The sequence below is a fragment of the Alligator mississippiensis genome, chromosome 4 (genome assembly GCF_030867095.1).
Source record: "Alligator mississippiensis isolate rAllMis1 chromosome 4, rAllMis1, whole genome shotgun sequence".
Taxonomy (NCBI): domain Eukaryota; kingdom Metazoa; phylum Chordata; order Crocodylia; family Alligatoridae; genus Alligator; species Alligator mississippiensis.
The window spans coordinates 2,743,375-2,768,456 of NC_081827.1; the positions used below are offsets into that span (position 1 = coordinate 2,743,375).

The following is a 25,082-nucleotide window of genomic DNA, read 5'->3' on the forward strand; positions in this document are numbered from 1 at the left end:
GAGCTGGGGGAGCCAAAGGGTCCTAAACCCTACCCCCCCAGAGCTGGGGAGGGGCTACCAAGGGTCCTAAATCCTACCCCCCAGAGCTGGGGGAGCCAAGGGGTCCTAAACCCTACCCCCCCAGAGCTGGGGGAGCCCACAAGGGCTCTAAACCCTACACCCCAGAGCTGGGGGGGAGCTCCCAAAGGTCCTAAACCTTGCCCCCCCCAGAGCTGGGGGAGACCCCAGGGGTCCTAAACCCTACCCCCCACAGCTGGGGGGGCTCCCAAAGGTCCTAAACCCTACCCCCCCAGAGCTAGGGGAGACCCCAGGGGTCCTAAACCTTAATCCCCTCCCAAGAGCTGGGGGAGTCCAAGGGTCCTAAATCCTACCCCCTCAAGCAGGGAGGGAACCCAGGCATCAGGGCCCCCCAGGATGCACTGGAGGCCTCTCCCCTCGCTGCCCTGGCCCTGGGGGGGGGTCAGCGTGGCCCTGGGTGGGTGGGGGGCACGGCTTAGGCCCGGGTGGCAGCTTGAGGCTGGCACATGGGCCCCCACCCCCGGCGGACACAGACCACAGGATGCAGTGCTGGTGGCAGACGAGCGAGTGGTTTATTGTGGTGGGGGGTGCTGAGTGGGGGGCACCGGCTCCCCCCTCCCCCCCAGCAGCATTTTTTGTATATAGTTTTTTTTTTTCTCCTTTTTTACAAAAAAAAAAGACTGGTTTTGGGATCCCCCGGGTGGGGGGGATCATGTCCCCTTGTGTCTCCCTGGCTCTTGCCCTCCATGCCCCCCCAGGCGGGCAGTGCCTTCTACCCCCCGCCCCACCGAGAACCAGTGCAACGGGCCCTTCTGCCCAGGGCCCGGGTGCAGGGCATTGTGGGTAGCCGGTGTGCAGTGGGCTGGCAGGTGGGAGGGTGGGACATGTCCTGTACTAGGGCACACAGGCACTGGCGGGGCAGGGGGATTGGGACACACGGGCACCGGCAGGGCAGGGGGGAATCAAGGCACACAGGCATTGGCAGGATGGGGGAATCGGGGCATGCGGGCACTGGTGGGGTGGAGGGATCAGGACACATGGGCACCAGCAAGGCAGGGGGAGATGGGGACACGCGGGCACTGGCGGGGCAGGGAGGGATCAAGACACGCAGGCACCGGGCGGGGGGCAGAGGCTGGTGCGACCTAGGGCACGCTGACGCGGAAGGGGCTGCCAGGCACGTTCTCGTCGCCCCAGCGCAGGATGAGCACGTAGTCGCCCGTCTCCTTCACCGTGTAGGTGACGTTGTAGACGCGCCCGCCCACGTGCTTCACATATACCTCCTCGCACGGTGTCTTGGGCCCGTGCACGCCCACCATCAGCATGTTGCTGCCTGCCAACCAGAGGGACCTTGTCAGCTGGGCCACACCCCTATCCAGAGGCCACGCCCCTCCCCTCAGGCCCCACCTCTCACCCCAGGCCCCGCCTCCGTACCAGCCTTGCTGCAGTCCACCGTGAAGGTGTTCTTCTGGCCCACGAAGGCCTTGCTGAGCCCGGGGCCGCGTGCCACCACCTTGCTGGCGTCGGACGAGAACTTGGGCATGGCCGGGAAGCCGGGACCCCGTGCTGCTGCCACCGCCACTGCTGCGCCCGCTGACTTCATCACCGTCTCCACCAGCACCGTCGACGTCTCATGCAGGCTGTGCCCACCTGACAGCCGTGGACCTGGGGGGAAGGGGACAGCCCCTTGTGAATCCCATCCCGCCGGCTGCAGGGTGGGAGTGAGGGGCACCAGCAGAGCTGGGCACGGGGTCAGCGCCATACCTGTGACCTTGGCCTTGAAGGGGCTGCCCACGATGTGGTGGGGGCCACTGTACTTGATGGAGATGAGGTAGCTGCCAGGCGCCATGGGTGTGTAGGTGACGCGGTGGCCCTCGGGGCACTCCTGGCAGTCCAGCTGCACCTTGGAGGGGCCGTCGATGGTGACTGACAGCGCGCCGGCACCCGCGTTCACCGTGTTCACGAAGAACTCCGAGCACACGCCTGCGGGCACGTGTGGGGGATCAGTGGGGCTGGGGCCCAGCACTCTCCACCCCTCAACAGCAGGGGTGAAGACAGATGGGGTGGGGGGCACCAGGCAGGCCCACCCCTCTGGCACAGAGACTGGTGCTTTGGTGCCTCCCTGTCCCCTACCATGGTCTCCCATCCAAGCCCCACCCTTGCCTGATCCTGCTTAGCTTGGACAACTGCACAGGCGCCCCAACCCCGCTATGTGGTCTCCCACCCAGACCCCAACCTGCCCCATCCTGCTTAGCCGGACCCCGACCAGCCCCCCCGGGGTCTCCTATCCAGGCCCTGACCCCGCTGAGCCCGAGCCCCCTGACCTGTGGTGCCGCCCTCGAGGCCGGGGCCGTAGGCAGTGACAAGCCCGGGGTCACCAGCCTGGCTCTGCTCCCCAACGCGGATCTTGAAGGGGCTGCCGGGGATGTGGCGCCCGTTGAACTTCACGTCGATGGAGTGGACGCCGTTCTCCCGCGGGATGAACCGGATGGCTGACTTGTCTGGAGGGAGAGCGCAATGGGGCGTCAATGAGGCACCTGCCCCAGCCCCCCCGACTTGCACCAGGCCCTCCGTCCCCCCCACCCCGCTCACCGCTATCGAGCTCGGAGACGCAGCACTCCTGCACGCCGCCCGAGGGCGTGTGCACCTTGGCCTCGATGAGCCCGCGCGCGCCGTTGAGCTGCACCGCGAAGGAGGCCGGCTGGTTCACCTTCAGCCCCGTCTCCTACGGGAGGAGAGGACGTGTGTGGGGGGGGGGGTCAGAGGTGGGGGGCAGCATGGAGACCAGGAGGGGTCTTGCCCTGTGCCTCGGGGGCAAGGGCAGGCACTGGGCAGGCTGGGGGGTGGGGAAATGGGAGCGATTGGGGTTCAGGTCGTGAGCAGGGGGTCCCTGCGTGCAGGGGGCTGCGGGTCGGGGGTGAGGGGCAGTGGCGGGCAGGGGGGGCGGCGGGGGCATGGCCCTACCTGCAGGCTGGTGACCGTGAGCCGCCGTGCGTCGTCGGACAGGGAGGCCACGGGCACCACGAAGGGGCTGTCGGGGATGTGCTCGTCGTTGAACTTGATGGAGACCTCGTAGTCGCCTGCAGGGGGAAGGTGTCAGGCCTCGCACGTGTGCGTGCACCTTGCACGGGGGCCGGGGGTGGGGGCGAAGCACTCACCAGCCTCCTGCACCACGTAGGAGACGCCGCAGGAGCCATCCTTGCGGTCCTCGAAGGCGATCTCAGCCTTGCTGGGCCCCTCGACGGCGATGGACAGGCCCCCGGCACCCGCCTCTCGTGTCCAGATACTGAACTCGGCTGTGGGGCAGGACCGGGGGCTTCAGCATGGGGCCAGGTGCCCCCATCCCGCCCCCCTCCCCTCGGGCATCTCAGACCCCCAAAGCAGCCCAGACCTCTCCGTGCCACGGCCTCCTCGTGACACCCCCCTGCCCTCCTGGCTCCCTGTATCCCCTGCCGGCTACCGCTGTCCCCGTGCAAGCCCTGCCCACACCAAAGCCCCTCTGTGGTGCCTTGTGCAAGCTCCACCCACCCCCTCATGCAAGCTCTGCCCTCCCCAGTCTCCACGGGAGTCGCTCTGTGCAAATTCCCCCCATTCCCTTGTGTAAGCTTCTCCCACCCCATTGCTGCACCCCTTGTGTGGGCTGCTCTGTGCAAGCTCCGCCCCTGCTCGTGCAAGGCCTGCCCACCCTGCTGTCCCTGTGCGAGTGCCCCTACCTGGCACGCCGGCCACGCCGCGCTCCAGCCCGGTGCCGCCTGCCCGCACCTTGTGGGCGCCGCCCTCGCCCAGGGGCCCCACAGTGAACTGGAAGGGGCTGCCGGGCACGTGCTGGCCCCGGTACTTGACGGCCACGGTGTGGGAGCCCATCTCCTGTGGCACGAAGCGCACACTGTAGGCGCTGTCCTCTCCCTCCACGATCTCCGCCTCGGACGCCTTCCCTGACGGGCTCAGCACCTGCGCCGTCATGTCCTGTGGTGCCGCCTCACCTGCACGCACACGCGATGCACACGCGGCCTCAGGCACCGGCCCGGCTCCATGCACAACCCCCCCAGGGGCAGCGGGGACCCAGCGGGGGGTGCCACGGCCTCCCCCAGCTGCCCCCTCACCCCTGGGAAGGCTCCGCACCCCCTCCCCATGTGCACAACATGCGTGCAACACACCATCTCCGTGCAAGACCCGCTGGCTGCCCCCGTGGGCAAGATGTGTGCAGCTGTGGGTGGGGAGCCGGGAGCCTGGCTGAGGTGCTCGCACACGCACACACGCGCACACACAAACGGCACGGGGCAAGCATGCAGAAGGGGTGCGGATGTGTGCAGGCAGGGCAGGTGCGGTGGGGGGGTGTGCACAGCACCCACCCATGGGTGAACATGCAAAGACTCACGTGCCTGTGGGAAGCACACACGGAAGTAAGGTGTGGAGGTACATGCGTGTGCAGGGCAAACACAAGGGAGTTGCACACCATGCGAGGGGCACACACGAGTGTGAGATGCATACAAGGGCACATGGAGGTGCACACACATGCAATGCACCCACCTGCACATACATGAGCCACACGCATGTGTGCAAGGCACACACAAGGGACACGTGCATACACACATGCAAGGTGCATGCACGTGTGACCTATGTGAGACATGCATGAGCATGTGTTAGGAGCACATACATGCACACATGTATGGTACATATGTACACACACGAGAGGCACACATCCCCGACACCTGACAGGCAAGCAAGGCCTGCACCCACCCACTCACATGCAAGGCAGAGACACTTGTGAGGCATGCCCACACATGAGTTGCACACGTGAGCTTCACACACACATGCACACGTGCAAGACAGACCGCATATGCAAGGCAAACACTTGTGAGGCACATCCACGTCAGTGAGTTGCATACACACACACACACACGACGCAGTAGACAAGGACATGATGGGCAGCTGAGGCATGCACCTGTGCAAGATGTGTGTGCGGATGGCACACATGTGCGAGGCACTTTTGCACACTCGAGGCACAGACCCAGACAGGTCGAGTCATGCAAAGCAGACATGCACACACATGCACACACACACACGCGCGTGCGAGGCGCGCACCCTCCTGGCTGCGGGCGATGGTGCTGAAGGCGCCGAGGCCCTCGCGGCCCAGAAAGCCGCCGAAGACGCTGGGGAAGGGGTCGCCGCCGACCTGGGTGGACTCCTCCACCCGCACCTCGCGTGTGGTCTCGCCGCCCCGCGTCTTGCTGATCTCGGTGCGCTCCGTGCGCGTGTACGTGTGGCTGCTGCGCGTGAAGGTGCGCGTGAGCCGCTCCTGGGCCGACACCATCTGGAACCAGTTCCCTGCTCCGCGCCACGGGGTGGGGGGGGCAGGTCAGGCCGGGCCAGGTGGGCAGAGGCCCCTCCCCAGAGCCAGCTGCCTGCCCCAGCCCCCCCCGCACCCACAGCAGAGGACGGGCATCGCTGCACCTAGATCCTCCTGCCCAGCGCCCGCCCGTCACAGGATCAGAGACGACGAGGGTGGAAAGAGACCTCAGGGCATCACATCCAGTCTGACCCCCTGCTCCATGCAGCACCAGCCCCAACTCCATCATCCCAGCCAAGGCTTCGTCCACCCGGGTCTCAAACCTCCAAGGATGGAGACTCCTCCACCTCTCTGGGAAGCCTGTTGCAGTGCTTCACCACCCTCCACGTGAGATGGTTTTTCCTAATGTCCAGCCTAAACTCCCTTGCTGCAGCCTGAGCCCATTGCTCCTTCTGCCATCTGCCCTCACTGAGACCAGCCCAGCTCCATCCTCTTTGCAGCCCCCCTGCAGGGAGGTGAAGGCTGCTATTCAATCCCCCTTGGTCTTCTCTTCTCTTCCCCAAACTAAATCAGCCCAGCTCCCTCAGCCTCTCCTCACCAGTCCTGTCCTCCAGCCCCTCAACCATTTTCATTGCCCTCCACTGGACTTTCTCCAATGTGCCCACATCCTTTCTGTAGTGGGGGCCACAGCTGGACACAGGACTCCAGATGTGGCCTCCCCAGTGCAGAATAAAGGGCAGCGCTCCTACCAATGCACCCAGGATGCCGTTACCCTTCTTGGCAACACGGGCACACTGCTGGCTCCTGTTCAGCTTCATGTCCCCTGTCCCCCCAGGTCCTTTTCTGCAGAGCTGCTGCCCAGCCCGTCACCCCAGCCTGCACCGGTGCAGGGGACTGTTCCCTCCTCAGCGCAGGACTTTGCACTTGTCCTTGTTGAACCTCATGAGATACCTTTTGGCCCAATCCTCCAATCACTCTGAATCCTAGCCCTACCCTCCGGAGGGGCATATCTACTATTTCCCCCAGCTTGGTGTCATCTGCAAACTTGCCAAAGGTGCACTGCATCTCATCTTCCAGGTCGTTGATGAAGACATTGAACAAAACTGGCCCCAGGACCGACCCCTCCACCCTCTCTTTGACCCCTCCAGGGATGCAGAGTCCCCCGTCCCCTGGCATCTCTCCTGCTCCTCCCTGCTCTGCCAGTGTAGACGTGTTTCCTGAGATCCAACCTAAGCCTTCTTGGCTGCAACGTCCAGCCCCCTGGCTCCGCGTCCTGCTCTGCAACAAGAGCAAGCAGGGGCTGCCCCTCTCCTCTGTGCAGCCCTCGGGTGTTTGACGTCTGCACTCCCATCCCCGCCGAAGCTGCGCACACCCAGCTCCTCCAGCCTCTCCTCTAGGACCTGCCTTCCCAAGCCCTTGATGCTCTCTGTCGCCCACCCCTAGCCCCTCTAACATCTCCACGTCCTGTGCAGCCCAGAGGAAGGAGGAGGAAGACCCCCCTGACACCCACCTGGGATCTTGAGGTTGAGGTCGCAGGTGCTGCCGATGGTGGCGATGGAGGGGGCCTGGCGCCGGCGCGTGATGCTCTCCTTCATGCGCCCCTCACCCGTCACCTTCACCATGAAGGGGCTGCCTACGGGAGGGCGGGGGGGGCACGGCCTCAGCGCACGCTGCACCACCACCCCACCGCTGCTACCCCCCTGCTCAAACCACCAGCTCCCCCCACACAGCCCTGCACGCACCTGGCACGTGCTTGTCGGCGAACTTGATGTTGATGACGTAGGTGCCCGGCTCGGTGGGGCAGTAGGTCACTTTGCAGGTGCCGTCCTCCATGTCCTCGCAGTTGATGTCCACCTTGCTGGGCCCCTCGATGGACAGCCCCAGCCCTCCATAGCCTGCATGGACGGCACCGGGTCAGCCCCACATCGTGGACCTCCGCCCCCCCACCTTGCAAGCCGCCCCCCCGCCGTGCCCACCTGCGCTGCGCGTGTCCACGATGAAGTCGGACAGTTGGAAGGTGCGGCCCTCGGCCAGCCCGGCCCCCCAGACCTTGACGCGGCTGGCGTCTCCGATCTCCGAGGGCCCCACCACGATCTTGAAGGGGCTGTTGGTGACGTGCTTCCCGCTCTTGCGCACGCTCACCACGTGCTCGCCCACCTCCTTGGGCGTGAACGAGATCCCTGCGGGTGGGGGGACATGTCAGGGGGGTGCCCTTGGCCACGGTCACAATCATCCAGCATCCATCCGCTCCACAGCCACGGCTGCATTCACCTAGCATCTACCTCATGCCACGGCCACAGTTGCCCGGCATTAACTTCCTCCCACAGCCACAGCCACAGCCACAGCCACAGCCATCGTCACACTCATCCAGCATCCATTCATCCACAGCCATGGCCACATGCACTCAGCATCCACCTGATGTCATGGCTACAGCCACAGTCACCCCCAACAGCCACGGCAACAGCTGCCCACCACTGACCTCCCCCACATCCACATCCACATCCACAGCCAGTGTCACACTCAATCAGCATCCATCCACCCACAGCCATGGCCATGTGCACCCAGCATCCACCTCATGCCATGAGCACAACCACAACCACGGCCACGTGTGTCCGGCATTGACCTCCCCCCACGGGCCATACCGATGTGGCGGTTGGGCAGGCGCTTGAGCAGGCACGGCTCCTCGGTGCCCGAGGGTGCGCGGATGCTGGCCGTCAGCATGCTCAGGTCCGTCTCCGTGATCTTCAGCGACACGTCCGTGGACGTGCCCACGTTGAGCTGCGACGTGCGCATGGAGTCGTCGCCTGCGGCCAGGAGGGAAGGGGGTTAGCAGAGGGTGGCGGGGCCATGTGGGTGAGGGTCTCGGGGCCCAGGTCACCCCGCGGGGGACGGTGGGTAGGGAGTGGGTCCTCACCGGTGATCTTGGCGGTGAAGGGGCTGCCGGGGATGTGCTTGTCATCGAAGCGCACGATGATGCTGTAGTCTCCGGGCGCCGTGGGCAGGTAGGATACGGTGCATGTCCCGTCCTTGTTGTCTTGGCATGTGATCTCCGCCTTGGATGGGCCCTCCACGGCCAGCGACAGTCCCCCTGTGCCACGGGCCACGTCACGGGTGCTGGGACACCCCCGACCCCCTCCCGGCTGCCCCCCAGCCTGCCTTCGGCTCGTTCCCAGCCCCCCGTGCTACCTACCTTCGCCCGCATCCTTGGTGATGATGGTAAAGGTGGCCGGCTTGTTGACCACGCCGTGGCTCAGGCCAGGCCCGTAGGCGCTGACGTGTCGGGCGTTGACGGCGTCCACGTAGAACTGCAGGGGGCTCCCTAGAAGCAAGGGTAAGGGGGGTCACGGGGGCCACGAGCCCCCCGCACCAAATACCTGCTCCCAGGTGTCGGGGCTCCCAGGCCCCTGTGATATAATCCTCCCCCCACCAGCCCCACTCCCCTTCCAGAGCTGGGGGAACCCAGGTGTCTGGGCCCCCAAATCCCCTCCCAGACCTGGGGGAGAACCCAGGTGTCTGGGGTCCTAAATCCCATCTCCCCTCCTTGAGGGGGGGGGGACCTAGGTGTCCTGGCTCCCAAATCCCTTTTCCCTCCCGGAGCTGGAGGGGAGCCCAGGTGCCCGGGCCCCCAAATCCCCTCTCCCTTGCCCGAGCTGGGGGAGAACCCAGGTGTCCCAGCCCCCAGCACCCCCGTCTCCTCCCTGAGCGCCCACGGACAGGGGCTGGGGGCACTGGAGGGGGGAAGGGAAGTGTTAACCCTTTGGCCACCAAAGCCTGCCCCGCATCCCGAAGGAGAGGCCGCACCTGGGATGTGGTTGCCGTCGTACTTGATGTCCATCTCGTGCAGCCCCTTCTCGGTGGGCGAGTATTGCACCGTCACGGTGCCGTCCTTGTTGTCCGTGATGCGGGGCCGCCCCTTCTTCCCGGAAGGCATGCGCACCTCGCCTGTGGGCACGGGGGCACAGGGGTCACCCCGATTCCCAGCCCCTGTCTCTGTGCCCACCCCGTGCATCTACCCCACCTTTGCCTTACCCGTAATCTCCCCCTTCTGCACAGTGAAGGGGATGACCAGGTTGAAGGGGCGCAAGCTCTCGGTAGCGGGCACGACCGGCTCATCCGTGGCCTGGGGGGGAGCAGAGAGAGGGTCAGTAGGGGCATGGTGGCGGGGAGCATTGCCCGGAGATGGAGCCGTGAGGAGACGGCGCGGCCAGCGGGGAGTGCTCAGGGCAGCAAGCTGGTGCCCGCGCCCGCCACCCCCCCAGCGTGCGGTGCACAGAGCTGCACGTGCGAGAGGAGGGCAATGTGGTGCGCATGGACAGGCTAGCAGGTGCTGGGGGCAGGGATGGGCATGGGTGGCAGGTACCCAGCGGGGCGGGAAGGCGCCGGTGGGCGGCATCTGTCTGGGTTCCTCGGCGGGGGGTGGCGTCTTGCAGGCCTGGGGAGGCGGGAGCCTGTTAGTGCCCAGCGGGGGCATGTGTGGGTGGCACTCTCGCCCTCCGGGGCACCTGGGCACAGCTAACGTGCAGCTGCTTTTGGGGGGAGCTGCCCCCTGGGACCTAATGTCTCCCTTCCAGCAGCTGACCCTGTCTGTCGCTGCTTAGCTTTGGCACTGACTGCACCCCCCCATCTACAGCCCACCCTGCCCTATAGCCACGCCCCACCTCCTAGCTCCGCCCCTGTGCTCTAGCCACACCCCCTGTCCCCACTAGGCATGTCCCCTGCCCACTGCCCACACCCTATCCCTGGTCTCGCCCCCACCCTATGGCCACACCTCCTGTGCCAAGCCACGCCCCCGGCCACTTGGCACCTACCAGGACGTGGAAGGGGCTGTTGGGGATGTGCTCGCCGCCGAAGCGGATGGTGATGACGTATTTCCCGGGCTCGGGGGCCGTGTAGTAGATGTCGAAGGTGCCGTCGTGGTTCTCCACCACGTCCACGTCCAGCTCGGCCCCGTCGGGCGTGGACACCTTGCAGGTCACCTTGCCCTTCCCGGCCGCCTTGGCGTCCACCGTGATCACCGTCTCTTCCCCGATCTGGATGGTAGGGCCCAGACAGGCGCCTGCAGAGGAGGGGAAAGGGGTCATCCATGGGGATCGGGGCCGCCCTTGGGGACCCCCTGCTCCGGTGGCAGGAACAACGCCCGAGGAGCCACGAGTGGGAATCGTGGTTGCCTCCCCCACCTCCGTCAGCCGTGCCATCCTGCAGCTTTGCCCCTTCCCCTGCCCCAGGCTGGGTGGTGACGAGAGGACTTACCCAGTCCGTGGCCCCCGATGGACACTGCAAAGAGAGGAAGAGGAAGGTGAATGAGAATGTGACCGCCTTCGGCTGGGGGGCTGCAGGTCGGGAGCGAGGGGCATCGACTGGAGTGGCAAGGGCTGCGGGTTGGGAATGAGGGGCACCGGCAGGGCTGGGAGAGGTGGGGGCTGTGGTTTGGGAGTGAGGGGCAGTGGTGGGGTCAGGGGGGCAGGGGCTGTGGGTCAGGAGTGAGGGGCACCAGGGCCGCACCTGTGACGAGGCACTTGCTGGCATCGCCGGAGGGCAACGCGTGGGTGCGGAAGGGCGAGAAGGGGATCTCGTCGCCGCCATACTTGATGGTGATGGTGTAGCGCCCGGTCAGATCGGGCACGTAGGACACTGTGTAGGTGCCGTCCCCGTTGTCCCGGATGTTGGCCTTCTTGGGCTTGCCTTCGGGGTCCTGTGGGCACGGGCACAGCGCCACCGCGTCACCCTCCACCGCGGGCCCTGGTCCCTGCCAGCCCGCACCCCCCACCACGCCCAGCACTCACGAGGATTTGCACGGTGAGCAGCCCCTCCCCAGCGTCGCGGGCGTCGATGGTGAACTCCACGGGCAGGCTGGCGGGCACGCCGGCCGCGCTCAGCCCGGGGCCGCTGGCCCGCACCTTGCTGGCATCGTGCGCCGGCAGCGCCTTGATCTTGAAGGGGCTGTGGGCAGGGGGGGCGGGGAGGTCAGCGCCGGGCCCCGTCTCCCCCTGCCCTGCCTAGCAGGGCCCCGATTCTGCTCCGCGCCCCCCGGCTCACCTGCGTGGCACCTCCTGCCCCGCGTACTTGACGGCCACGGTGTAGGGCCCGTCGGTGGCCGGCGTGTAGTTCACCTTGTGGGTCCCGTCGCCGTTATCGCGCACCTCCACCGGCTCCGCCAGCCCTGGGGGTGGGGCAGGGTAAGAATGGGGGCAGCAGGGACCCCCCCAAATCCAACCCCACCCGCCAGAGGCAGCACCTACCGGAGGGTCCCAGCACCACGACCTCGAGCGGGGCTCGCCCGGCCTTGCTGCAGTCCACCGTGAAGGTTTGCGGCACCCGGGCCCGGACGCCGGCCCCCAGCCCCGGCCCCGTGCACTTGACCTTGCTGGGATCCACCACGTCCTTCACCGGCACCTGAAAGGGGCTCCCTGCAGGGGGAAGAGTGTGGTTAAATACACTTGGGATGGGCAGAGGACACACGGAGGGGGCAGAAGACCCTGGATCAGGCTCCCAAAGCCCCTAGGCGGGGGTCCCCACCTGGGATGGGGCGTCCCCCAAAGGTGATGTTGACGTCGTAGTCGCCGGGTGTGAAGGGGATGTACTCCACGCTGCAGCTCCCGTCCTTGTTGTCCTTGCACGACATCTTGGCCTCCGACGGCCCCTCGATGGCCAGCCCGAGCCCCCCGGTGCCTGCACCCCTGCAGCAAGAGACCCCCCCCACTCAGCGTCCAGCGCCGGTCTGCCCCGGCCCCGAGCGCTGCCCGCGCTGGACCGCGGCCCCGGGGACTGGGGTCTTGCCCCGCGTGGCGGTGGGGGTGTGCCGTACCGGGTCTCCACGGTGAAGCGGTTGGCTTTGTTGACCAGCCCCCCCTCGAGGCCGGGGCCATAGGCACGCACGCGGGAGGGGTCGCAGCCCTCGGCCACGGCCACGCGGAACGGGCTCTTGGGCACCGGCACGTCGTCGTAGGTCACCTCCACGCGGTGCACGCCTGGCGGTGGGGGGGGAGCAGGGTCACTGCGCTGCCAGCCCCCCGCCCCTCGGCACCCAGCCCCCCGCCCGAGCCGTGCCACGGTCAAGGGCAGGCCGGTCCACGTGACGGGTGACAGGTGCGGCTCCGCTTGGCCTAACAATAGCCCGCGGCCGGCAGCCGGCGGGGACCGGGCAGCGGACCCCCCGCCCCCTCCCGGACCCAGCACCACCTGCTCATTATGTCTGGGCGATAAATCACCCCTCCCCCACAGCAGGGCCCGCCGGGGGGGCAGAGGGGCTGGGTTTCCCCCCAGCTATGGAGGGGAGTGGGGGCTAGTGGTTACAGGCTGGGTGCCCGGACACCTGGGTTCTTTCCCTTGTGAAACCTCAGCCCGCCGCTGTGCCTCAGTTTCCCCTCCGTGCCCAGGAGGCGCCGTGCTCCTGCTCCCCCAGCAGGGGGGTACTGCAGGAGTTGCAGGGGCAAATAGGGGAGACAGTCCAGCCCACTGTGGGCAGGTCCGGGGCTCCTCACCGTCCTCGTAGGCTGTGTACTGGACGCGGTAGGTGCCGTCCGCGTTGTCCGTGATGTAGGTGTCCGTCTTGGCACCCGAGGGGTTAACAACGCGCGCCTTGATGTGGCTGCCCCCGGTCTTGGTCAGCGCCCGGGCGTCCACCGTGAACTCCGTGGTCACCTCGCGCAGCACGCCTGGCGGGACGGCACAGCGGCCTGAGCATCGGCACCGCCAGCAGGGGGTGCCGCGGCCGGCGGGGGCAGGGGTGCTGCGAGGGGTGCATTGGGGTCCGGCGGGGGCGCCACCATCTCCTCCCCTGCCAAAGGTCTCCGGGAGCCCACCCCCCGGAGCCCCTAGGCTGTCTGAGCCGGCCGGGGAGTGAGCACCTGAGGGGGGTTGGGATGGGGGCCAGGGAGGTGGGTGGGGGCAGAGCTCAAGGGGGGGTGGGGTGGGATGGGCAGAGAGGGACGGGGTGGGTGTGGGGCAGGAGAACAGGGCAGAGGAGGGGCGGGGGGGGAGGATGAGGAAGGTCTGGTAGCATATGGAGAGATGGAGACATTACCGTATTTTCTTGCATACAACACACCCCTCTTTCTCCCCAACCCAGCTGCTGGGCATTGGGTGCACAGGATAAGAGAGGCAATGTGGGACCAGCAGCTTCTGGTGGGGGCAGCGCTAACAGCTACCCCAGGTACTACAGGGAAAGAGCCCCCCACCAACCTCCCCTCCTTCACTCAGCCTGCCTAAAACAAGGTGTCCGGTTATTCTGGCATGTGCTGTATGCAAGAAAATACAATAGATAGATAGATAGATAATGAATGCATGGATAGATAGACAGAAAGACAGACAGACAGACATATGTTGTTAATGGATGGATAGAGAGATAGACATAGAGTGTTGATGTACAGTTAGACAGATACACAGACATGGATGGATGGATGGATGGATGGATGGACGGATGGTAGATAGACACAGAGGGCATTGATACACATGCTCTGGGAGTTGGGAGAGGGTAGGAGAAGGGCTTTAATTAGAGTGGCTTCAAGTACCACTCTAATTAAAGCATCCGGAGCACCCCATGCGTGAGCAACCCCGCACTGAAAAACGGCGGTGGCGCTTTAACTAAAGCTCATTCGACTATCTTTAGTTCAAGCACCTCCGCTGCCATTTTTCGGCGTGGGGACGCTGACACATGTAATTGCAGCACGTTGGAGCAGCCTCAGTGTATGTGTACAAGCGCCCAGAGTGATGAGGGATGGATGGATAGACAAACAGAGATAGGTAGATAGAGAGAGAGAGAGAGAGATGGACGGACGGATGGATGGAGGTGCACGGGGAGGGAGCGCTAGGCAGCGGGCCAGAGGCAGGGCCGTGCGGCTAGGCAGAGCGGTGCTGGGGTAGACAGCGCGGGGCAGTGAAGTGGACAGCTAGGGCGAGCAGGGAGACGAGGCTGACGGCGGCGGTGGGGCAGCCCACGGGGCTCTGCACTCACCTCGGGGCTCCACGCCGGGACCGTAGACCTTGATGGGGCTGGTGTCGACAGCCGGGTCGACAGTGAGGCGGGCGGGGAATTTGGGCACGGGCAGCCCGCCGTACTTGATGGTGATGGTGTAGGCGCCGGGGCAGGCGGGCGTGTAGGTGATGGTGTAGGTGCCGTCCCGGTTGTTCTGGATCAGCACCTCGGCCTTGACGCCCGCGTCCGAGATGATCTCGATGGTCAGCTCGGCCTCGCCCGCCTTTGAGCAGTCCACCAGGAAGGTGGCCGTCTCACCTGCCCGCCCGCGCTCCAGCCCTGGCCCGCTGGCCGTCACCTTGCTGGGGTCGAACAGGGGCTGGATGTCGGCCTTGAAGGGCGAGCCAGGGATGTGGGCCTCGGCGAAGAGGATGTTGATGGCGTACTCGCCTGGCTCCGTGGGCAGGTAGGACACGGAGCACGATCCATCCCCGTTGTCCTGGCACTCGATCTTGGCCTCGCACGGGCCCTCCACCGTCAGCCCCAGCCCACCTGTGCCCGCGCCCTTTGTGTCGATGGTGAATGGCGCTGGCTTGCCCACGAACCCACCTTTCAGTCCCGGCCCGTAGGCACACACCTGCCGGGGAGAGTTATGGGGGGGACATAAGAGTTATGGGGAGAGTCGTGCTGCCTTGCCCAGGGGGTGAGGTCTGAGCCATTTTCATGCCCCCAGTACCCCATCCCCCCAGCCTAACACCACATCCCGGTAGCAGTGGGCACAAGCTGGGCATGCACCAGGCAGGGGGCGGTGGGCATGGAGGCCACGACAGCTGAGCGGGGCTCCAGGCGCCAACAGGAAGGCGCAGGGCTATTTCAGCCGTGGGACAATGCTGGGCTAAATGGAGGGATGGTAAATATAGGCTGGGAGCAGGTGCCTGGGGCTGGGGGCGGGGGCGGAGGGGGGGGGGGGGCACCGGGCAGTCGTGATGGGGAGGAGCTGGACATGGAGGCCCAGGATGTCTGCTTCCAGCCCACGCGTGTGCATGCATCTGTTCATCTAGGCTTGTGCAAAAGTGCATGGGTGGTTGCACAAGTGCATGCATAACAGGTGGTTGCACAAGTGCATGCATGATGCTGGTCCCCAGCTCAGCCTCCCCCTGCCTCCCACGCCCCCGGGGCCCACGCTCACCTTGGAGGGGTCGGGGGGCATGACAGCCTCAACGGCGAAAGGGCTGCCGGGCACAGGGTGCCCATCGTAGGCCACCTCCACCTTGTAGGGCCCCTCCTCGGGTGGCATGTACTGCACCGGGCGCGCGTCACCAGTGCCCGTCTCCACCTTGCAGGGGATGGGCCGGCGCGAGGGCGATGTGATGCGCACGTCCAGCTGGCCCTGGCCGCCCGCACCCCGCGTGTTCACTGTGAACTCCTGGTCCCGACCCACATCCACCTCTGCAGAGAGACATGGCCTCAGCACTGGCCCACCCGGGGACGCCCGCTGAGCCTGCCATAGCCATGGCCACGGCCACAGCCACGGCCACAGAGCTGGGTGTTACCCGCCACCACCTGCACCCCCACAGCACCCAGCCCAAGCCCAACCCCCAGTGCCCGGTCCCCGCAGCCCATGCCCACCCCCCAGTACATAACTCCCCCCATGCCCGACCCGCACTCACTGCTGTTGAGTCCTTGCACTTTGACCTTGCTGAGGTCAAGGGGTGGTGCCACACCCACAGTGAAGGGGCTCTTGGGCACCGGGTCCCCTCCATACGTCACCACCACGCTCAGGTTGCCCTGCAGGGGGGATGGTGCCCACGTCAGGGGGTGCCCAGCTGGGCAGGGGGCTGAGCTGGGGGCAGCGGCAGTGCCTTGTGGGGCAAAGGGCTGGGGGGGGGGCTGTGAGAAGGGGGCTGGGGGACATCCTGTAGCTGGGCAGGAGGGTGCTGTGTGGAGCCCCAGGGCAGGGGGTGGTGGGGCCCTAGGGCATTAGTGGGGCTCCTGGGGGCAGCCTGGATGCCTGGTCTCTCTCATGGGGGCTCTAGGATGATAGTGTAGAGCCCGGACGCCTGGGTTCCCTCCCCCTGCGGGGAAGTGGGGGGCGCCAGGAGGTCTCGGGGGGCAGGGGCTCCGACCTGCTGCAGTGCTGTGTACTTGACGGTGTAGGAGTAGTCGTGGTTGTCGATGATCTCCACATCCCGCGTGGCTGGGCCCTTGGTGGGGCCGGAGAACTGCACGTCCAGCTTGGCCTTGCCGGCACCCTTGGTGTGCACGGTGAAGTGCGTGGGCAGCCCCACCTCCACGCCTGTGGGCAGGGGGGGGTCAGTGGTAGAGAACATCCATCTCCCACCCTCCCATCCCCCCCCACAACATGAAGCCTAGCCCCCCCCTCACCTGTGCGGCTCAGCCCCGGCCCCTCAGCCTTAACCTTGCTGGCATCGTGGGAGGGGTCCACTTTGATGCGGAAGGGGCTGCTTGGAATCTCCTGGGGGGCACAAAGAGGGTGAGACGGGCCCTGCCCACCCCTCCAGGGGAAACCACCTCAGCGCCTGCCCACCCAGGGACGCCCACTGAGCTTGGCACAGCCACAGCCATGGAGCCTGGAGTCACCTGGAGCCAGCCTGGGCATGTGACCAGCTCTGGGGTGGAGCGGGGCAGCCCCCTGTCCCCATACCTGGTTGGCAAAGAGCACCATGATGGTGTAGAGCCCAGCGCCGGGCGGTGTGTACTTGACTGTGAACGTGTCATTGTCATTCTTGATGATGTCAAAGTCAATGTCGGCCTCGGCCGGCCCCACCACACCTGGCGCACACTTGATCCCGATGCTCACATCCCCTGGGGGGAGGTGGCACCAGCGTCATGCATGGGCATGGGGGTCCCTGGTCCCCACGCCCTGCCCCCGGGAGACCCCGTGGCCTCACCCTGTCCAGCCTCGCTGCAGTCCACGGTGAAGTATGTTGGCTCGCTCGCCTTCAGCCCTGTCTTCTCCACTCCTGGCCCGTACACCCGCACCTTCTCAGGGTGGCTGCCTTCGCCCACGCTCACCTGCGGGTCCGGGGAGTCAATGGGGGCTGGGGCCCCCTGCACACCCCAGCCCTGCTGAGGCCTCTGCCCCTCCTTTCCCAGCTCCGTGTGGGGTGGGGCAGGCCTAGGGGGGACACAGGAACACATAGCGGGTCCTGGGGGAATGTGGGGGCCGCTGGAGGAGCCTGGGGGGTGGGGGTGTGTGTGCAGGGGTCAATGGGGTATGCAGAGGGCATGGGGTTATGGGGTCTAGGAGGATACATGGTGGGGTCCAGAGGGCTGGGGTAGCCTGGAGGGGGTGCAGTTCAGGGGTGCATGGTGGCTGTAGGGAGGGGCACAGGCAGGTCTGTGGAGCCCCAGGGCAGTGCAGGGGGGTTTCTGGGGGGCTGGCGATGGTGCCGGGGGGGGTGTCCATGGCACTTACGCGGAAGGGGCTCTTGGGTATGTTGACGCCGCCCCAGGCCAGGATGATCGTGTGCTTGATGGGCTTGGTGGGCACGTAGACGCAGCGGTACGTCCCGTCCCCGTTGTCCTTCACCTTGATGTCGATGGGGAAGCCCTCGGCATCCTGCGGGCACAGCCGGGTCTCAGTTGGCTCCTCTATGCTACCCCCCAACGTGCCCTCCCCACACCAGCCCCGGGCCCTACCTGGGCGTAGATCTTGAGCTCGGCCTTGCCAGCGCCTCGCGCGTCAATGGTGAACTCGGCCGGCCGGTCCACGATGCAGCCGGTTGGCTCCAGGCCGGGCCCGAAGGCCTTTACCTGCAGGTGGGGTGAGACGTGGGATGGTCACTGAGGCCAAGCTGTGCCCCACGTGCCCTCCTTGCTGCATTGCAAGCCCCTGACACGCTGCAAATTGGCCAGTCTCAGCCCTCTTTGCTCCACCCAATGCCCCGGGCCAGGGAACGGGAGCAAAGCTGGCCCCTGGGGGCCATGGTACCTTTTCGGGGAAGCAATTGGGGGCGGCGGGAAGGATGTGCGCAATGAAGGGGCTGTCTTTGATGTCCTCATCGTCACAGATGACATGCACGGCGTACTCGCCTGGCTCCGTGGGCCAGTACCGCACGTCGCACGACCCGTCCCCCTTGTCGTCGCACTCGATCTTGGCCTGCGACGGGCCCTCGATGGAGAAGCCTGCAGGGGCCGGGGGGTCAGCAACTGTGGCTAAGCCTGGGAAGGGACTCCCCCGAGACCCCCGGCCCCGCACCACTCACCCAGTGTGCCCACTTCGGTGCCGATCGCCTCCACCACAAAGTCGGCCGACTTGCCCACCATGCCGGTCTCCAGGCCAGGCCCCCAGGCACGAACTTTCTGTAGCCCTGGCTCTGGTGCCACCTGCACCTCGAAGGGGCTGCGGGGTCAAGGAAGGTGGCGGGGTTAGGGTGCAAGGGTTGGGGAGCTCTTGTGATGCACGTGGGCGTGCGAGGCCTGGGGCATGAGGACAGCCCAAACCCACTCCCCCAGTTCATGCCCGCCCGTACCTGCGGGGGATGGCGTAGCCGCCCCAGGTGATGGTGACGCTGTACTTGCCGGACAGTACGGGATAGTACTCACACTCGTATACACCCTCGCCCACCTCTCGCACCTTCACTGGTTCCTCAATGCCCTCTGCGGGGGGGCAGAACCTCAGTCAGGGGATGCTGGGGGGGCTGCCCATCCCAAGACCACAGGCGCCCCCAGACCCTGTGCAGCATGGCTGTGACACGCTTGCACATGTGTGTGTGAGCACTGACACACCTAAACGCACTCACATGTGCACACAGACCCACACATCTGCACACACTTACATGTGCATGTGTGCACACAGGCACACACATGGGCAAATGGACTCGCACACGTGCACATGGGCTGGCACGTGTGTACACACGGGCTCGCACACTGCTCCATGCAACAGGGAGCAGTGGTTGCTCTCTCTCACCCTCCCCGTGCCCGCCACCCCCAACCCCAGTTCCCCCAGTGCTGTGGGGGACCAGGGCAGGTCCACAGGGCCCCTCCGCCCTCACTGCCCCCCAACACTTACTGGGCCCCTTGACGACGACCTTCAGCTCCCCACTGCCCGCGCCCTTGGTGAACACCTTGAAGTCGGCCACCTCCTTGACCCGCACGCCCTTGGGCTGCAGCCCCCGGCCCGTGGCCCGGCAGGCGTTGGGGTTGCAGGCTGGGGGGGGAAGACACAGCTCAGCAGGAGAAAATCCAGGGGTCCGGGGTCCCGGCCCTGCTGTGCTAACCCCCGATACCCCCAGCCCCCTCCCAAAGCTTCGGAAAGGACCCAGGTGTCCTGGCCCCCAGGTCCTGCCCCTTCCCACCGCCCCTCCACATCCCGCATGCGGGGTCGGGCGGTGCTGGCCCCCAGGCTTGCTGAGGGGGGGCTGCCCCCCGCAATGGGACTCGGGGGTGCCTCACCTTCAGCCACGTGGACGGGGAAGGGGCTGCGGGGCACGGGGGCGCCGGCGAAGGAGACGTGCACGGTGTGGGGCCCCTCCAGCACCGGGCGGTAGGTGCAGCGGAAGGTGCTGTCGCCCTTGTCCTCCAGCACCACCTCCACCGTGTCGCGCCGGCCCTGCGGGTCCACGATGGCCACGGCCACGTCGCCTGCGCCCGCCCCTGCAGAACAGCGTGCTTATCACGCCACGCTGTTGCATACCACGCCGCGCCACGCCACGCCACATTGTGTCATGCCACGCCATGCCACGCTGCAGGGGCCACCTTCCCCAGGGAGCCTTGCCCCCTATCACCCAGACCAGAGCCCCAGGGCATTGTGGGAATATCCCCATCACGCGCCCCCAGGGTATTATGGGAAACCCCCATCCCCAGTGCAGGGTAGGAATTCCCATGGTTGGTACCCCAGTGCATTGTGGGATTGCCCCTCTCCTAGTGGTGCATTGTGGGACTGCCCCAACCCGTTCCCTATGTATTGTGGGAAGGCCCCTATGCCAGTGCCCCGGTGCCTTGTGGGATTACTCCCATCCCAGCACCCGGTACATCGTGGGACCACTCCAACCCAGTAGCCCCAGTGCACTGTGGGCATGCCCCTATCCCAGCAGCTCAGTGCACTCTGGGATTGGTCCGTCTCGCAGCACCCCAGTGCATTGTGGGAATGCCCCAGTGCATTGTGGGACTGCCCCAGTGCATCGTGGGAGGCCGGCGTCGCTCACCGGCTGTGTAGATGTCGAAGTAGGTGGGCTTGTGCGCCACGTTGCCGACGGGCTCCAGGCCGGGGCCGCGCGCCGTGACCTTGCTGGCGTCGCCCAGCGCCAGGCCCACGTTCACGCCGAACGGGCTCTTGTTGATGTTCTGCCCCGCGAACAGCACCGTGACCTGCGCCACGCGATGACATCACTGCCTGGCCACGCCCCCTGCTCCGCCCGCAGGCCCCCATCCATACCCTGACCTGGGCCAGGGACCAATGACATCGGGGCCACGTCCCTCATCCCACCTCCAACCCCTCCATCAGCCCTGGGACCAATGACATCATTGTCACGGCCCCGCCCCCTGCCACACCCACAACCCCTCCCCCTATCAGTGCTGTGACCTGAGTTGGGAACTGATGACATCGCTGCCTGGCCACACCCCCTGCCCCACCCCCTATCTCCCTCCATCAGCATCTGTGACCCGAGCCAAAACACTGATGACATCACCGCTACAGCCCCACCAGGACCAGAGAGACCTGACCCTGACCCCCACCCCCCAGCAGGCCCCCCACGAGCAGGGTCACGGCCTGGCCCTGGCAGGCTGGGAACTCCTCCCAAGGGTCAGAGACTCCGCTCTGCTGGAGACTCTCCCGGCGGGGGGTCGGGGGCTCACCTTGTGCAGCCCGGCCACCTTGGGCACGTAGCTCACCGAGTACGTCCGCTTCTTGTCGTTGTTGGCCACCACCTTGGCCTGGGGGGGCAGGGACGGGGGTCACAGGGCGCCGAGAACTGCCCGCCCAGGCTTCAACCATTAGACCCCCGGCCTCCCCAGCCCCCCAAGAAGAGAGAGCCCAGGCATCCGGGCTCCCTCCCTTAATCATTGCACCCCAAGACCCCCCCAGACCCTAGAGAGCCCAGGCGTTTGGTCCCCTGCCCCCCCCCAGCAGCCCTGGGGTCCCGACCTCTTCAGTGTGGCCCTCGGGGTCCTCCACGTAGACCAGCACCTCGCCCATGCCGGCCTCCAGAGTCTCCACGGTGAAGTGCGCCGGCTGCAGCACCCGGTTGCCCTGCGGCTCGATGCCTGCGGCCACAACCATGGGGTCAGGGGGGCCTTGCGCTGCACCAGACCACCCTGGACCCCCAGTCCCCTGCCCTGTGACCTGGGTCCTGGCAGACCCCATAACCTCCCCTGAGAGCCCAGGTGCCCGGGCTCCCCACCCCCATGCCAGACCCCCCCAGGTGTACCGGGCCCGTAGGCGAGCGCCTTGCGGGGGTTCAGCTGCTTGGAGCGCAGGGGGGCGCCGGGCTTGAGCTTGGCCTTGGGGAACTGCGAGAGGTAAGTCATGACCGAGTGCTCGTCCACGTTGGGGTCCACGATCTCCTCCGGGGCGATCACCTGGGGGCGGACAATGGAGGGGGTCAGGGTCCTGGTGCCCCAGCTGCGCCCCCCAAATCCCTGCCCAGGCGGGTGGGGGGTACCTGGGGCACGCCGAGCCAGTCGTCAGCCTGCTGCATGGCCTCGCGCGCGTTCTCCACCGGCTGGTTGGGGTCCCATGTCTCCCAGTCCGGACACAGGCCTGTGTTGGGGGCAGGAGCGGGCAGCGCGTCAGCCGGGGGCGGGCACGGCCTTGGCCGCCGGCGCTGCCCGGAGCCGGCTCTGCCCACATCCCCCTCCAGGAAGCGGCAGGGGAAGGGTTAAACAGGCCCCCTGCGTGTCTCAGTTTCCCCATGGCCCACCCACCTCCCCTTCCCCTGCCTGGACCCTGGGAAATGCGACCTGCTCTGGGGTGGGCTGGGCCTTGGCTGCACATAACGGTGCCATGGGGTTGGGGGGGTCCTGATGCAGGGGGGGCGGGATTCCCCAGCCTGGTGCCATTGATACACCCCCGCCCCTGCCCCCCCAGATCTGCCCCGCCTGGCCGGGCCCCAGCGGAGAGCCCAGGCGCCCGGGCCAGGCCCCGCCCCCCAGCGCCCCTGTCTCAGCGCCCGGGGGTGATGGATGGCGCCCGCGCGGCTGCAACCTAATTTGGGCAAAGCCCAAGGGCCTGGGGGGGAGCCAGGACTCCTGGGTTCCTTCTGCAGCCTGGGGGAGGGACAGAGGAGCCTAGTGGTCACGGGGTGGGGGGTGGATGGGAGTAGGATCCTGGGCTCCAGGCCAGGCTCTTCCACTGTAGGTTGCTGGGGGGGGGTCTTCCCCCCATCGCCCGCACACATGCCTCAGTTTCCCCAGAACGGCCCATCCTCCCCTCCCCAACCCATGCCTCCGTTTCCTTGAGATGACTAATCCAAACTGTGCCTCAGTTTCCCCAGCTGGGCCTATCCTCCCCTCCGCCCGTGCCTCAGTTTCCCCAGCCCCGCACGCACCGGGGGCGCAGTTGTCGACCAGGGCGCCCAGGGCCTTGCCATCCTGCCAGTCGCGGTGGAAGTTGGTGATGGGCAGCTGCGGGACCTTGTTCTGGATCCAGCCCAGGAGCCGCTGCTTCGGGGTCTGCTTCTTGGCGTCCTCGTCGTCCTCGTCCTCCCACATGGGCATGGAGATGGAGTAGTGCAGGATCAGCGTCCACACCAGCCCCAGGATCAGCTTCAGGTTCCCATCCACGATGGCCTTGCTGTCTGCGGGGGCACAGCGGGGCTCAGGGCGGGGGTGCCAGGCCTGCCGGTGCCCCTCACTCCCGACCCGCAGCCCCCCAGAGCAAGCCCGGACCCCAGGGTGCTACGAAACCGCACACACTGGGCCGGACCCCCGCCCCCTGCAATCTCTTCCTGGGAGGGCTGCACCCCCGTGGCCCCAGCATGGACCAGGCATCCCCACCCAACCCGGGCAGCATCCCCCACCTTCTGCTCCCTGCCCCCCGGGACTCCCCCTGCAGCCCCATCTCCTGCTCCAGCTGCCCCCCCACCTGACTGCAAACCTCCCCCACCCCCCACCCCCCCAATTTGGCTGCATCTGGGCCTTGGGGATGGGAATGCAGCGGAGTTGGCAGCCAGAGCCTGGTGTTTGCTGGTCGCTAGGGAAACAGGAAGGCCAGGCCAGGCTGGGCAGGGACCCCCCCACTTCCCATCCCCTGCCCCCCCCACCCCGGCCCAGGGAACAATGAAGGGCCCCGACCTTCGTCCTCCTCCTCCTTCTTTCCATAAACACTGGCCCAGCAAAACAGCAGGGCCGGGGCCCAGAGCCAGGCCCGGGGAATCCCTGGCTGCTCAGCGCTATAGGGCCCATGACACGTGGCCGAGCAGCTCCAGCCGCTGCCATCGGCGGCAGCCCCGGCGGGTTGGTGCACCACAGCAAGTCCCCCGAGATGAGCAGGGGGCTGCTGGGTCAGGGCTTGGAGAGGAGAGCTCAGCTGCCTGCTGCGGGGGAGCCTGGTGTGCGCCAGCACTGTTACACTGAACCGGCTCCACCCCAGAGGCGGCTGCACCTCAGCTTGGGCCAGCCCGGCTCTGTGGCTCTGGACCCCCTTCGCTTCCTTCCTTTGGCTGCGGGCTGGAGCCGCCTGCCAGCAAAGCCCCTCGGGCTTATGAGCGTCCTGGGCCGGACGCCAGAGAACCAAGGAGTCTGGGCCGCTGGGTCCCCGGTTGCCACCCAGGCGTGCGGGACCCCAGCCCTGCTGCTCTGGCCTAGGACACCCCCTCCCAAAACCCAGGTGTCCGGGCCCCCGTTCCTCCAAGCATCCAGCCCGCCCCATCCCCATATCCAGGGCCTCTCGGGGCATGGGGGGCCCAGACCGGCGGGGCTGGGGGACGGCATGGGCTGGACCCTGCCGGCAGCTTGGCCCCAGCCCAGGCAGGAAATCGGCTGCAGATGTTCCCTGCAGCCCCTGGGGTGGGGGAAGGGCCGGGGGGGGGGGACGGGACTGGTGCCCCCAGAGCTACTCAGCCTTGCGGGGGGGGTGTGCAGCTGTTGCCCCCACCCCAGGGGAGCTGCCAGCTGTCGGCTGGGAAGCAGCTGGCAGGGGGTGGGGAGGGGCCCCTTTGTTCGAGCAGGCCTGGAGACCTCCCCACCATGCCTGCACACGCATGTGCAAGTGGCACACAGCGTTGCATGTGGCTCCGGGGCTGCAGTGTGGCCGTGTTCCCCCCCAGACTCAGCTGCATTTTGCTGGGGCCCTGATAAGGCTGGGGGAGGAGGGGGTGTTGCTTGAACCCCGCCCCCCCAGTGCCTCCCCCAGCCCAGCTGGGTTTCCACAGCCCTCTTGCACCCTCCAGCTCCATGCATGTCATGTCATGAGTTTGCAGGGCTCATCCATGCCTGATATGGAGGGAGCTGCCCCCCCCAAGCCCTGCTTCCCTCCCTTGCAGCCCCCACAGCCCCCCCCAGCTCATTGCTGAGGGCTGAGGTCAGCGAGCAGCCGTGTGCAGCCGTGTGCGTGTGCGAGGGAGCCAGGGCCACGGCTCCGGCCCAGTGCCTCCCCAGGGGAATGAGCTCAGCGCCCAGCGGGGGGGCTGTGCTTAGGGGGGCAGGCGAGGCTTCGCATGTGCATGCATGTGCGTGAGTGTGCCCGCAGTGCTGGGTGTGTGTGCATACTCAGGTGCAGGGGCATGTGATCTTTGGGGCTCCTGTGTGCGTGCCTCTGTGCATATGTGTGTGCAAGTGATCCTCTCTATGTGCACACATGAGCGTGGCCTTGGGTGAGTGCAGGCAGGCATGCGTGTGAGTGGATGCATGCATTCCTGTGTGTGTGCATGTGATCTTCTGTGCACACGTATGTCCATGTAC

At 66.4% G+C, this 25,082-nt stretch overlaps 1 protein-coding gene across 4 annotated transcripts in view; it reads right to left on the reverse strand.

Annotated features, from left to right (window-relative positions):
• Window positions 1-568: 568 nt before the first annotated feature.
• The window catches only part of FLNC (filamin C), a 31,068-nt gene continuing 6,554 nt past the window's right edge, over window positions 569-25,082 (reverse strand). The window contains exons 2-48 of one of the 4 annotated variants that reach the window (XM_059725632.1): window positions 22,730-22,978; window positions 21,845-21,942; window positions 21,611-21,761; window positions 21,328-21,446; window positions 21,039-21,116; window positions 20,390-20,552; window positions 19,638-19,838; window positions 19,255-19,392; window positions 18,716-18,842; window positions 18,449-18,585; window positions 18,175-18,368; window positions 17,883-17,996; window positions 17,659-17,802; window positions 17,132-17,255; window positions 16,885-17,045; window positions 16,605-16,695; window positions 16,346-16,515; window positions 15,890-16,007; window positions 15,409-15,668; window positions 14,259-14,856; window positions 12,787-12,960; window positions 12,111-12,273; window positions 11,822-11,982; window positions 11,545-11,712; window positions 11,342-11,465; window positions 11,089-11,245; window positions 10,808-10,997; window positions 10,556-10,579; window positions 10,114-10,361; window positions 9,666-9,737; window positions 9,335-9,425; window positions 9,107-9,247; window positions 8,496-8,624; window positions 8,220-8,393; window positions 7,948-8,109; window positions 7,282-7,485; window positions 7,048-7,200; window positions 6,816-6,938; window positions 5,101-5,343; window positions 3,729-3,998; window positions 3,174-3,311; window positions 2,980-3,095; window positions 2,608-2,740; window positions 2,340-2,516; window positions 1,780-1,998; window positions 1,450-1,680; window positions 569-1,348 (exon numbers count right to left, since the gene is read on the reverse strand). In XM_059725632.1, the coding sequence (XP_059581615.1) occupies window positions 1,161-1,348; window positions 1,450-1,680; window positions 1,780-1,998; window positions 2,340-2,516; window positions 2,608-2,740; window positions 2,980-3,095; window positions 3,174-3,311; window positions 3,729-3,998; window positions 5,101-5,343; window positions 6,816-6,938; window positions 7,048-7,200; window positions 7,282-7,485; window positions 7,948-8,109; window positions 8,220-8,393; window positions 8,496-8,624; window positions 9,107-9,247; window positions 9,335-9,425; window positions 9,666-9,737; window positions 10,114-10,361; window positions 10,556-10,579; window positions 10,808-10,997; window positions 11,089-11,245; window positions 11,342-11,465; window positions 11,545-11,712; window positions 11,822-11,982; window positions 12,111-12,273; window positions 12,787-12,960; window positions 14,259-14,856; window positions 15,409-15,668; window positions 15,890-16,007; window positions 16,346-16,515; window positions 16,605-16,695; window positions 16,885-17,045; window positions 17,132-17,255; window positions 17,659-17,802; window positions 17,883-17,996; window positions 18,175-18,368; window positions 18,449-18,585; window positions 18,716-18,842; window positions 19,255-19,392; window positions 19,638-19,838; window positions 20,390-20,552; window positions 21,039-21,116; window positions 21,328-21,446; window positions 21,611-21,761; window positions 21,845-21,942; window positions 22,730-22,978 (7,808 nt within the window). In that variant the 3' untranslated portion in view covers window positions 569-1,160. The remainder of the gene's footprint in view (window positions 1,349-1,449; window positions 1,681-1,779; window positions 1,999-2,339; window positions 2,517-2,607; window positions 2,741-2,979; window positions 3,096-3,173; window positions 3,312-3,728; window positions 3,999-5,100; window positions 5,344-6,815; window positions 6,939-7,047; window positions 7,201-7,281; window positions 7,486-7,947; window positions 8,110-8,219; window positions 8,394-8,495; window positions 8,625-9,106; window positions 9,248-9,334; window positions 9,426-9,665; window positions 9,738-10,113; window positions 10,362-10,555; window positions 10,580-10,807; window positions 10,998-11,088; window positions 11,246-11,341; window positions 11,466-11,544; window positions 11,713-11,821; window positions 11,983-12,110; window positions 12,274-12,786; window positions 12,961-14,258; window positions 14,857-15,408; window positions 15,669-15,889; window positions 16,008-16,345; window positions 16,516-16,604; window positions 16,696-16,884; window positions 17,046-17,131; window positions 17,256-17,658; window positions 17,803-17,882; window positions 17,997-18,174; window positions 18,369-18,448; window positions 18,586-18,715; window positions 18,843-19,254; window positions 19,393-19,637; window positions 19,839-20,389; window positions 20,553-21,038; window positions 21,117-21,327; window positions 21,447-21,610; window positions 21,762-21,844; window positions 21,943-22,729; window positions 22,979-25,082) is intronic. The other 3 variants (XM_059725633.1, XM_059725634.1, XM_059725635.1) reach the window with 3 other exon arrangements.